General features: G+C 38.3%; 1 protein-coding gene and 2 long non-coding RNA genes across 3 annotated transcripts; 2 read left to right on the forward strand and 1 right to left on the reverse strand.

The window, feature by feature from the left end:
• Nucleotides 1-101: 101 nt before the first annotated feature.
• On the forward strand, nucleotides 102-2317 carry LOC149049946 (uncharacterized). The gene is made up of 2 exons (XM_089196351.1): nucleotides 102-657; nucleotides 1448-2317. Exons 1-2 carry the CDS (start codon nucleotides 403-405, stop codon nucleotides 1499-1501), a joined length of 309 nt encoding a protein of 102 aa, XP_089052477.1. The 5' UTR covers nucleotides 102-402; the 3' UTR covers nucleotides 1502-2317.
• A 2701-nt stretch (nucleotides 2318-5018) lies between these two features.
• Nucleotides 5019-6583, forward strand: LOC113677772 (uncharacterized). Its single transcript, XR_003446822.2, has 2 exons — nucleotides 5019-5819; nucleotides 6335-6583. It is a non-coding gene; the product is annotated as an uncharacterized LOC113677772 (long non-coding RNA).
• Nucleotides 6584-8027: 1444 nt separating this feature from the next.
• Nucleotides 8028-10087, reverse strand: LOC113677778 (uncharacterized). The gene is made up of 2 exons (XR_003446823.2): nucleotides 9798-10087; nucleotides 8028-9113 (listed from the first exon to the last, which is right to left on the reverse strand). It is a non-coding gene; the product is annotated as an uncharacterized LOC113677778 (long non-coding RNA).
• Between the last annotated feature and the right edge of the window lie 3446 nt (nucleotides 10088-13533).

The following is a 13533-nucleotide window of genomic DNA, read 5'->3' on the forward strand; positions in this document are numbered from 1 at the left end:
AGAAAATTTACCAAAATTACACGGGTGTTTGAACTAAGAGTTGAACTGAGAACAACATTAGAATAAACGCTGCAAATAGTGTTGTTTGCCTCAAGGCTCTCAAATATATTATACTTTCAGACTCTTCACAGCATACCTGGAATTCCTCGGTAATTTCACTTATGACGCTACAATGCCTCGGTTCCCACTGCATACATCAGTCCAAGTAGGCTATCGTAGCACTGTAGCGAACGTTCCCAGCGGTCAACAAACACTCTTACTACTTGCTGCAATATTCTTAATAGCCACCCATTAAGACGAAATCACAGCTTAAATCACAAAGCAAAGAAGTGGTTGGGCACTTGCCTCTATTCAACAGCGCGCTTGAAGACAGTGCCTGAAGTAATTCGTGTGGTCCACGCAATGAAGACGTTCACGCTTCTTGTCATCCTCACGACACTCACACTGATATTGCTCTCGTTTCCAGAGGAAAGTCACGGGGTTGTTTTTGTTCTTACAAATGGCAGAGTAAGGAAGGTTCAAAAGAGGGAACAAGAACGAAAGAAGAAACGACGAAAAGCACGCCTAAGAAACAAAAATCGGAGGAAAAGAAAGAGACAAGAAAATAAACGAAAACTCAAGGAAATGAGGCGCTGGCTGACACGATTCTCCAAGAAGGTGAGTAGCGAGTCTAGTTTGTAGACACAAGACTTATGATATAATAACGAAATAATTAATTCAGTGCTACAAGGCTAATACAAGTAAGTGAGTGTTCCGTATTTAAGCATTGTCAATGAAATGCTTAATGCGTTTGGGGTTGGAGCAGAAGTATCAACCTCGTTTGATTTGGCGATTTTGTAACCGGTCGACGCGGATGTTATGAAAACGAAAACGTGAGTGTAAACGTGAGTGTAATCCACTGTAATCTCTGCGCATTCGAAATTATGGAAATTTTGTAGATACTTCTACACGCGTTAAATAATGACAACATTTGAAACCAAATCGACTTGATTATCCTAAGAATGTGGGAATAGTGGAGTCTGAGACAAGCACTTAGCACTTTCGTCGTGAATGAGATGAAATTTATTGATAGAGAGAAAAAAGCAAATTAGTAGTAAACATCGTCATTAGCAAACACACGCCATGCAGTAAATAAAAAAAACGTATCTTGTACATCTCTCGGTCGTTTTAGAAGAAGCACTTGAGTCTGAAACAATCAAAGCATTATCAGTGAAAAGTTTAATCCATCACAAGCAGTCGGTGGAAAGATTCAGTCATGATAAAGGAAAAGTAAGGCACGTTTTAAAATTGACTTTTCTCTTTGCGGTTCGCTGACTGAGAAGAACAAACAAAAAGTTTAAAAATAAATCACGGAGGTGAATGCACTGCGTGTAATCTTGGAAACCTGATGGTACAACGTAGTGGCCTATACATGTAGTCTAAATTTAAAAATGTCGTTGTTTTGTAGAGCAAAAGTTTCGATGTTGGAGATCGGGGCGTAAGAAAGAAGCCCATTTGGTGATCCACGAATGACACTGCAGGAAAAGCATGGAAAACATGCGCCATGTTGTTGAGACACAACGTTGGATTGTAAACTTCCTCCCACCTTCAACGAACATAAGACTAAGATCCAACACAAGATTGGTGCGAACTAAGTTAAAAGTCATATTTATAAATGATGCATTCTTCGAACAGGGTAAATTCACACACTCGAAAAGACTGAAATAAATTGCCAAGACTTAATTATATCAGCCTCATTAACTTCGTCCAGCATTAAATGTTGAAATAATGACGAGCAATGAAAATGCTTGCTCGTTGGTACATTTGTGAAAATGATGCAAATCGGCTGTTGAGATTTCAACTTCTATTTATTTATTCCTTTTTATGTAATTTCATTAGAAACTTTATGTACCAGTGAAGCGCTTAACATAACATATTTGTGGAAAATAACTGAGTTTTTTTTTTAGGTTTGTATGCTCGTTTTAAATTATAGCGTGCGCAAATTGATTATTGTCGACATTTGGGCTCCACCTCGAGCTGGACCTAATCATTAATAAAACTACTGCAGATTGAAACATGTTCGAGTGTCTCGAGTTTGACTCTCAGCTACGATTCATAAGTACACAGTGACAGGCTTCTGTAAACAGTACATTCGATGGAAACTATTTTTAGTTAGGAATATACTTTGCGACTTCCTCTCGACCTCCTTGTGTAATTTACAACATCTATGAGAGGATAAAGGATTTGTTACTCAGAGGTGTGGCAGTAGAGAAATTCGAGCTCGTTATGTCATTTCCTAAGAATTTGGTCAAATAAAAGGAAACATTTTTACTTACAAGACAAGTTTAGTCACAGGCATAAATACTGAATGATGTAATACATCATAAAGTGGGTTTTGGCAGTGGCAAGTTTATTGTTTTACGTGGCTCTTGATCGTCTTTGGTGGTCGAATTGTGATTTGGAGTGTGATTTAACGTACGAGAAAAACCGGAAAACTCAGAAAAACCTCTGGAGGAAGCGAGGAAGCAAACTCACAACAACAAACTCATTAGCTTGTATAGCTGGTGGTATTTTGGATTCTCGCACCTCTCGTGGCTTCGCCGCTCGATTTGCAGCTCCGGCACTCAACGCTTCATAGCGCACACAAAACCGCTAACTATACGTGGGCTGCATCATGAGACAAGGTTCAAACTGTGGCTACAAGATCCCTTCAAAGCGCACACAAAACTGCTGACAATACGTAAGCTACATTATAAGGCAAGGTTCAAACCTTGGTTTCAAAGATGGGGGTCGGAACGCTCCCTGCTGGCTGCTGCTATCCAATAAATCGCAACTTGCACCCTGGATCGAATGGTACAGCTGCCATGCTTTGTTTCTCACACTAGTTTCCCTTCCACCGAGCAATGGTTGGGCAAAAAAAACACAATTTTAGTTGAACATAGAATGATATCAATAGTCAAAAATTTATTATCTCAATAGAGCAGTGGTAAAAAGTTTCTTAGAGATTGGGCGAATTAGGTCCCCAAATATGCATGTAAATCGCTTCTTAACCCCCTTTCTTGGCCGAACGTGGCATTACTTCGTGCATAAAAAAAAGCCTTTTCCTAGAATAGTGTTTTCTAAGGCGCGAATCATTTCCTTAGGCTGCGTTAAAGTTTGCGTTACTTGTCTTACAAATCGATGTCAACGATATGCTGGGGCATAATAGAAATCTGCCAAAAATGTGGAAACTGCCACATTGAGCCCCGACAATCTTTGGAAAATTGTGGCAGAAAATTCGTAAAAATAAAGCGAATTTTGAATAACGACCTCCAAAATTAAGTTCTCGACACCCCTATTCTCCCTTTCAAAATCAGATATTGCTGAAATTTGCAAATTGTTCTTTCAATTTTGCAAAGATACAGAGAGAGACAAAAGTAATAAATGACTGAAACATTTTCCAATCCTACGTAGTGACCAAGGTTGTGGCTTTTCACTAAGGAATTCTTGACTGAGCAGAAAAGTGTTAAAATCTGTAGTTGAAGTCTGCACCCTGAGTCAGAATCGCCGTGAATGCTACATGGAACCTATACCGCTTTCTCTTGGACAGCAGTTATTATTACTCCTTATCATGTCGGTCTATCATGGGCTATCTTCGCTCTTACGTCTGATCCTGGTTATAGAGAGGCACACGCACTGCGAGAGTTAAGAGGCCCACGAGTCTCACACAAAGATTACAAACAGGACAAAATTGACGATATCTTGAACGCGCAAACTTTAGGACTATGCTTACCTATTGACCAGATATAGACATGCATAGAAACTTCAAGTATTCTATCAGCTAAATTGGGACTAAAGCTATTACACGCTGACAATGTTTAAGAAGGCTAATATAAAGTTGAGAAAGAAATTTCCCGGTTTTCTAGAATCGATTTTTATGGATTTAGAATGTTATTTGGAAAACGTGGTTTTTACATCATTGCAAAAAATATCTCGGTAATTTCTTAAGAGATTTTACCGAGGTATCTGTCTGGATAAAACCCTCTTTATGTTGATAATCTAAATGTATTGATAAAATATGAGCTTCCGAGTAGGTAGAAAATCATTAAAAAACAAGTTATTTGGAAATATTTTAACCTAAATTACTTAAAGTGATAGTTTTTTTTCAGCTCGCAGTTCTTCAGAGCATGAAATTATAATATCAGTTTGTGCCTTTTGTTCGCTTAACGCACCAAAGTCCTTCTATACCGGAAACCGAACATTTTAAAAATGCGTAAGAAAGTTTCCGTTGGATTCTGGATTTTTTGCCGATAGATACCTTGAAATTAAAATTAAAGAGGAAAACTGTCATATCGTCATTGCTCCTGGTAAATAGAGGAACTTACGACAAAGTGTTCGTGTTGTAATTTAACTTTCTGTTAAATACCTAAAATTCCTCTTGTCTAGTTCATTGAAATCTCGACAATTCGGTTTGGCCAAAGGAAGAGACACTGTGGGAACATTAAACCATAAAAAAACGTCAGCATCATTTGTTTTATAAATAGTGGAGTAGGGTATTGTTGCACAGAATTCGCGAGAATAATAACAAAACCTCTCAAACATAACAATAGTGGATCCTTGGTAGATGACTCTCATTTCAAAGTTAATGTTTTAGGCAATTTTGAAAGTCTTATTACACTTTTGTGACCAACAAAGACCTTGCATCACGACATCAAAATACCGTTGAAAATTCTTCAAGACAATAGATAAAACAGTAACTTAGTTCAAAAAGAAGCCCAATGCAAGAAGTTTCCCCGTAAAATCGCATTATCATGTTCAGCCAACGTAGCCAACCCTGAATTACCAAGATTATGTCACTATCCATGATATGACTTCAAACGCTATGAATGAATCTCGGCTATGTGGTTGCAGCACAGTATGCCATCGGCGTGAAAACGACAGCCATGGGTTACCGCCATCATAAAAGGCTTCCAAATTGCATTTTTCGAATTTTCCATTCATCATTCTTATGAACGGTTTATGTCTAGTTGTGATCCGAAGAGTGTCCTTTTAAGAGTTAATGTGCAAATGCAAGTGCCCTTCAGCAGGCGGGATGTGTAATTAAGATAGAATTGCTATTTTGTTCAGTAGCCTCTCGACTTAGTGGCTATCATTCCGCTTGTCAAAACGCTCGAATTGTTCGTTATGGGTCATTAAATATTCCTTAACAACCACTCCATTATTTGTCTGCATTTTCTTACTGAGCTGAGCGCCACGGGGTGTAACAAGACTGAATGAAACATCACTGTAGGCCCAAGTTTTTAGGACAACTGTTTGTTTATGTTACAATTGAGGTTGTTTGGCTATTGGAGGCGAGAAGTTTATAGGAGTTTCCAGGCGCCCTGAGGCGTTGTTGTCCAAGAACAGCTTGGATTCAAATGAATGGATACTTCAAGCTTGCCATGTCATTGGATCATTCTATTTCGAGGAATGGGGGCGTGATCATTCCAATCCACATTTGAGTCATTAACTAAGTATTTGATTTATCTTATAAGTGAGGTATAAAAGACCGCTGCAAGAAGCATCGTGAGACACATTTGCATAGACACGCTGAGAGAAAGATGAAAACATCAACAGTGCTGACGATTTCTTTTGTATTATTCCTCGTCCTGGCTACCCTCTGCAGAAACAGTGAGGGGTTTGCTTTATCACTTACTGCAAGAAGAGATGAACTTAAGAGGGACAAAAAAAAGCAAGCATCGGATGGCGTCAGGCTGAGAAGAAAGCTTAAGAGACTGAAGAACAAAGAACTGGAGCTGGAAAGAAAAGTATCAGAGTTATCGAAGTGGGTTCAAAAATACAAAACAACGCACAGATCTAAGGTAAGAATCTTTAAACCTTGATCTTCTTTTACTGTGCTCAGAGCGTTATCTCTCTACATTATGCCAATGCTGGCAACGCAAACTCTAGAAGGCTCACAGATTTGTTACAGTAAATTTAGCATGACCAGTAGCAACAACTTAAATTTGTTATATACAGGTTTTGAAAGCTTAAGAATTAACTTACTCAGCACGAGGTGGGAAACTTTAGCACCCTTGTACTGCACAATTTGTGTAAAACCGAAATTTTAAACATGGGAAAATAACATGTTTGCAAAATTGAAGTGACGAGGGCAAAGCACATTCCTGACACTTCCTGTTGCTTGTTTCTGGTTCAACAACTGCAACCGCAATGAAGATGAAACAATTAAAGTTATTGGCTGGGTTTCCTTATGAAGCAGTTTGATAAATTGGCAGTTGTTACACGTACATTTCGGCTCTCCTACGGTGAAGAAATCACATGCAGAAGATCGAAACTATTTGCTCTTATCTAACACGGATTTTTTATGCTTTTACAGTCGAAACAAGGCAGATTTTCTGGAGCAGATTCTTGGTGAAATTTATGAACTCAGAGGATGACAATGTTTACTCTTGCGAGGAACTGAAAAATAGAGTGCCAGCTCAAGAAAGATCTGGATAAAATGTTATTTATTAGTGGGACGCTTTTCGAAAAAAGGAAGAGTCTTGCATCATCAGAAAGTTATTTATTTGTACACGGAAAAAGTGAAGTTATACAATGATTATCTATTTATAATAAATACATCTTTTGATATTCGTTCAAGGACGTTGTTTTTGCTACCTCATGCCAGTTGTAAGCCTTATTTGACTCGAAGATGTAATTGACTGTAATGGATTATTTATCTCTTAAAATACACCTTGAGAAAAATAGCCATTACGTGTTTTATTTCATCATAAAAAGGAAGCTATTTATGAAGGAAACGACTGTTGTATGACGACAGAATGACATGGTAATTGGGATGATATCAGACCATTTCAGCTTCGTCTTAGAACAAACACTTATCAAAACAACTTAGGTACAAAGTAGTTTAAGCACATTAAACAAAATCAAAGCACCTTTTTTCCTACTTGACATCGTTGCTAAAACGGGGTAGCCGGTTAATTAAACGTCTTTGGATGCCATCTTGGAGAGATCCGTTCCTCAACGATTAAGGAATGCATTAGAGCTATTCAATATAATTGCTTGATGATGGGGTGTAATGATTGACTTTAGCAAATTAGTGGAAGGAAATAAATCAGAAAAATACCAATTCACTTTACTCCGATTAATTGCGAAAGTCGCTCATAAAATGATTATCCACTGAATCGTTGCTCTGTCGTGTTAATGCGATACCTTCATATATTTCACTTGAACTCGTGGTTCTGGCGGCCGTTCATTTTCAGAAATATACGGATAGTTGTTTGCCTTATGATCTGATTGATCATCATTTATATTTTTAAGTATTATACGTCCGGTCTTTAAATGTGTTCTACGTGTGATGATGCACAAGCTGATGACGGAAGAAAATAAACACGGGTAAAACAGTCGTCATAGAACACGAGACATGATCACGTGGTCACTATCGATTATGTTCTGTGCATTCCAGATAGCAGAAAGCGGGAAAGACGTTTGAAACAAAAATGGATCACTCCATATCTTTCTCACTTTCCCTCTCAACGCGAAACTCCAACAGAAAAGATGTGGCCTCTTTGCCTTCATTCCCCTGGTCACTGATTGCTTTGTGGGTAAAACCGCAAGAGAAATAAACTTTCAGTTGCCATAAAAGACACCCTCTGAGCTGTCCATACCTCGGCAACGACAAACACTCGAAATGTGTGAAATTGTGAGGGATCGGGCGAGAAGTATTTTTTGAATGTATTTCTGGTACATAAACTGTGACAATAAATTCCTGATACGTAAATGTTGCAACTTTTGTTCGTGAATTAAAATAATTCCGAAAATTCCACTTATCCGGATTGGTAATAATGCAATTAACTAATTCACAATTCCCTATTTCTTGACCGTGGGGCAGATGATAGGAAGATGAAATACTGCAAAGAATTTTAAATAATCTTCTCTGCAAACACATTCTAGTGCCTGATAATATAATAATTCAGACACTTGGTTTAATTTCCCCAAAGATGCGAGCTGAGTGTTTGTTGTGTAACTGACTTTGACTGCTTCATCCGGAAAATGAAAACAACATGCGCTACTATACGAAAGTTTTTTTTATTTCCAGACGGAAATTACTGAGTGTCGATTTGTAAACCACATCCTAAACCTTAACGCTGGACTCATGAAATCTTAAAAGCCAAAATCTGGCCCTACAGTATGCCCAAATTTGGTATTATTGTGACAAGCGGACTGTATTATTCAACTGTTGGAGAGCTACAGGGAGCGCATACTTTCCTCTATCTCAAAGGCGCAAAAAATCTCTGATATGCATCTACTGTAATAGAGCATGCTTTTTGTCCGAGTTTGCAGTTTATGAGTTCTTTAGAACAGACCGACACTGATAGCTTGAATTTCACTTTGAAGACAATTTCTGGAGGGAACGTATTTGCCTGAGTCGCCTGCTATCTCCGCAAAGGTGTTATGCTCCGTGCTAAGGAGAGGCGTGATAAGAAGATTTGACTGACCTGTATGTTATACTAACCTACACTGCTGATCTCTGTTTATCTTGGTCATAACATGTACTCAAACAACACGTTTGCGTAATTCTATTTTAATAGCCCTGTCTGCTAGCTCTGGCATTTTGCCGTCTTTCGGCTGATGACATATTAAATGGCCATGGCGACTGTTGGTGATTATTTCTTTTACAGGCCCACATCTGTTTTAGTTTAATTCACTCTCTGCAGTTCTTCTTTTTCATCTCAACTGTAAAGATGTCAAACAAATAAATCAACAAGAGCAATGCGGTTCAGATAACTTTCGGACTCTTTCCGGTCGTACAGTATCAGAACGCCCCTTTACAACGGTAGTTGTAGACCTTGCACAGAATATCTCACACGAGCTTAGCAAACGGGCTAAAAAATTCTATAAATAGCTTACTTTAACATCATCTTGACGAAAGCGTATGCGATAACAGTTTAGATTTACACCTCTAATGAAATTTATAATTCAAGTTTAAAACTTTTTAAGTCTAGAGTTGTTTACGTGTCCTACGCCGGTGTCGGCAAAACAAATATTGTTTGGATTTCTTCAGACCAAAACACCGCATTTTCCTCATCACCACAAGTCTTGCATTCTCACCGAGGTCCACTGTATCGATCGGGAGAGTCATCTGCCATTTTTGTTCTCTATTATTGGCAACAAAGGAAGCAGAGTGTAAGATGCATTAGTTCCACACACACACACACACACACACACACACACACAAAAAAGTCGTTTTGGTGCTGTGCAAATTGATCGTTCGTCGGTCAACCGTGTAAAAGTCTAGAAGCTTCTTCGCTAAGCATATCCGCAATAATAATAAAAGATTTAATTGGAGGCTGCAAAAACGCCTGAAAAGGGATTTTTAATTTTCCGTAGTTCTAGGTTCATCAATGTCTAAACCTTCGCAATGGAAAAATAACAGTGGTCGTGACTTTTCAGATCATTACGCCGCCCTTTCTTTGTCTGTGGTCTCAATATTGTCTTAAATCTGTGGAATACTATTACTATACTATCATGCTCAAAATTTTTATTAAGGATTAAAAGTTGGCCTGTAAGGTCACTTAGTCGGCTTTTGGACGTGTCTGAAAGATATGGTAAAATCAGCCACGTCAAATCTCCTTAAAAACTGTCTTCCGTCAACACCCTCTCATGTCAAAAATCAAATCAAACAAGACTGGCTATTAATTGTAATATTAATTTTCCGCTGAGAGATTTCTCTTGCGATTCGACATTGGTTATCGGTAATAATTGTTGCTTGAAGCAAAGCTTTGACACAAAAGAAAAAAATAATCGAAAAAGAAGTTCACTTTTTTTAAATACTTTCTTACTTAATATCCTCTTTACCCAGTGCTTCAGCCATCGGTCTTTCGGCTTCTGGTCTGTCTGCTCGAGAGTCGACTCAATATTTGGTTTTTCTACTCGTTGCCCAGTCATAATTATTATGATGGCTTCAGGGTCTCCTTGTTGCTTAATTGGATGGCCAATAGCGATAATCTTCAGTAATGCAAGCATTAGCAAAATCGATATGTAAATGCTCCTCATGGCGGTGCGATGTTTAGCTCGAGCTTATCTTCAACATTGGCGGCTGTCAATGCCACGAGTCTTTATTTATCAACGTGCTAAACCGGATATGCTTCAAGAAGAATCAAGGTCCATTCTGCACTTAAATCGTGGCCAATCAGACAAAACGATCTTAATTGCTTTCCTGTTAATGAGATCCGCCTGTTTTTAGAGGTCTGCTGGCAATGGAAGTGAATACCCGTTAGGCAGAGACCACTTTTCCCAACACACACTACGTGCTTTCATTTGCGTTGCAGAGGAGCTTAAATAATTCTTACTTACACTAACCTAGGTTACAAATTTCGCTTTCAGTAGGCTTCATAGTGTTAGTTTTTTTTTCTTTTTTCATATTTGAATGATTAGTTACAATCGAAACCCACTAGTTACAGTAAGAACGAACGTGTTTAATTATCAAAGAAAACTCTGGAGCTACAAGAAACGGCGGATCAAATACTTCTAGAAAAACTGAGAATGTAAACATTCTTGTTCTAAGGAAACGATTTAAATTTTAATCTTATGAACTGGAGCACACCCATGAAACTGCGGAAATTCACGCCCATTCGAGCAGTCGCCTTGCTTACCTCCATTTTCCATTTGACACGTATCCAGCAAAATTTACACGTTTGACTATCCTATGTTCGAGAGTCTTTTTACCTCACAACTTGCTTGATGACGTTGTCGGAAGATGTCGGATGGACGGCTGACTTACAGAAGCTTGTTGGCTCATGCATCTTAGTTCTTGGTGTTCGGTAAATAAACTTCACCTACACTAGGCTGCTGGTCACATATGCCGACAGTGAGAAGCAGAATTGGCATGAACAATTCTCCATTAGCTAATTTATCAAAGAGTGGGAGAATATTTATGCTCTGGCGTAAAGATTTTAACTAAAGTATGGTGGCGTAAAAACATCAATTTCCTCGTTTCCTTTAAGATCAATGAGTTTTCCTTGATTTACAGCTTGTATACAGGTAAACCGTAGAGCGTTGTTTCTTGTTTGCAGCAACTAGTGCTAATTGACGATTGGATAATTTAGATCAGAATGTAAACTAATTAATGTTACAAAAATTCAAATCTCCCAAGGTAAAAAACGAGAATGGTATGACCACCCTGCCATTGGCAAACATGTGGGCTCAACACTGTTATTTATATAATTGAGGTCTCTATCTAATGAGGAAAGTCCTGAAGAAAAGACAGAACTCCTGTGGGCGCCAAGGGCTCCATATTTGCTGGCTTACAGTCAGCTTAAAGCGATCCAAACGTTGCCACTAATTGTGGGCGTTTTATATCGACATAGAGCGATCCATAATGACTGTGGGATTTAAAAACAACTAAGGCGATTTCTGCGATCCTAAGACCATTGGCGACTGAAGGGATTTACTGGTTCGACATGCAGAGCATCTAGCCCGATTTTCTTGACACTGAATGGCTCTATCATATAAGATTTGCACAAATAGCAACACTAATAATAGTACAAGTGTGAACAGATATAAGTCATTATATATACGAATGCTAACAGACGTATCAGAGATAAGAATTAACGCTGAACCGTGCAGTATTTTACGGTATGGAAACAACTTTAAGAGTCTAAAAATAGAATCAGTTTTGCATAACGTCTACGGTTTTCAAACTTTCCGTTTCATGTAAAGCACAAGCTACTGTTGAATCAATCATGCCCGTATTTGTTTTGAAAAGACACATGTTTCGTTCAGTGGAGTATTGCAACCCAGAATGGACTCAGATGGGGCAGAAATATTAACTAATTGGAATCAACAGCATGATAGCGCGGTAGGTTACTTTCTGTGCGGTAGTTCAAAGTGAGATGAAGTTACATTATATGGGAAAAAAACTTCAAAGAAAGATTATAAGTCCAAATGTCCAAAAGGTCAAGGAACACTCATACAGAAAAAAATCAAACAGTTGTTTCAATTTAATTTAGTAACTCTATAAGCGGCGAAATACTGGGAAAAATGAAAAAAACAAAAACCGTTTGTGATGTAGGGACGAAGTGAACTTAAGAATAGTTGTTAGTCACTGTCTAGTTTAATTTTTTTTTTTTTCGTATCGAACGATCCACTATTAAACGAGCACGTATTACCCTTAATGAGCGTGCATTGAACGTCAGAGGTAAAAACTTTTCGTCTCTCTGAAAGACTACGCCTGGAATAAGGAGCGCAGTATTGTATGGAATTCCCAACACGAAAGGAAATACTCAAACAAGCCCCTTGAAAACTGAAACAGCGTTTTGTTGCACACAGCAGGGGTAAGCGTAACCTTTTTGGTCATGTGAATGTCCTCCTGGACAAAAAGAAGACGTTGTCCTCGAACATTTAATGGAATTGATTGAAATGCCTATACCAAGCAGAGTGTGTTGCAACTCAAAAGGTAATAAACTATTCACACTTTACATTTTCTAACTAATGCATTGATATTAAGCTTTCAGAGTTTCAGTCTCCAGAAATCGCCAAAATATGTTTCTGAGATTTCCGCAAATAAAGCACCAAAGCCGCCAATCCGCCTTTGAAGCTGTTGCAAATTTTTAAAGTTACACGGTGCGTAATTGGAAAATTGTTAGACTAACAGGCCTGCCTTATGAACTGCGTTTAATTTTCATCACTCTTAGGCTTACTCCCTTTTTCATTGAAGTACTTGACCAAAGATAGGGGCAAAAGAGAGGTGCAGTCTTGAGACAGATACAAATCCACACGATCATTTGATATTTCATATGGGCTTCAGTCACGGCATCTTAATCTTAAATTCATTTTTTCAGATGTTTTGCGCTGAAATTTTATCTAGAATTGGCAGGGAAAACCTATTTTAAACAAGATCAGCAGTTTTTCCGCCACAGAGATAATCGCTATTTAAGTAAAGCTGTCTGAGAGACAATTAACTGACAAAGTGGAAGCTAATTCAAATTAGCCTGAGTTTACATATTTTTAATCATAGGAGTTAGCGGACGTCTGCTGTTAGGCGGTGATTATAAGAACGTAAGACGCGAGTAGAAATTTTGTAGAGGATTTGACTGTATCTTCGAGATAACGAATAATAAGCATGTCATGGATGAAATAGAAGTTTCATGACTGGTTAAAATGGGTTACCACAACAACGAAGTGACATTTTGGCGTTATAAGCGCCATCACTAACTGCTGCTTACATTCTCTGAATTCGTTCATGGTTCATGGTAAAATGATTCGATTTTGAAATTTTGTGGAAAAGGGGCAGGAATTGGTGGGGGTGAGAATGAGATGCACACAATTTCTTTGTTAACTCGTAATGAGCTAGTAGAGTTATCTTGTCTTTACTAGCATGAAAACAGTAAGCTCCCTGATTATGATCACTCTCCCGTCTTTGTGTTTAATAATTGTGAAATAAGAAATTGAGATTTTTCACTGGTCAGCAAGTTCGATGTTACTGAGCTGGCATCATCGTGGTTTTTAAAATAAATGGACGTTTATTCGTTTGTCTCACAATATAGAGTCAAGTTATGGGATGCTTTGGAGGGTTGT

Source organism: Pocillopora damicornis, chromosome 2 (assembly GCF_964200805.1).
Source record: "Pocillopora damicornis chromosome 2, jaPocDami1.2, whole genome shotgun sequence".
Classification (NCBI taxonomy): Eukaryota; Metazoa; Cnidaria; class Anthozoa; order Scleractinia; family Pocilloporidae; genus Pocillopora; species Pocillopora damicornis.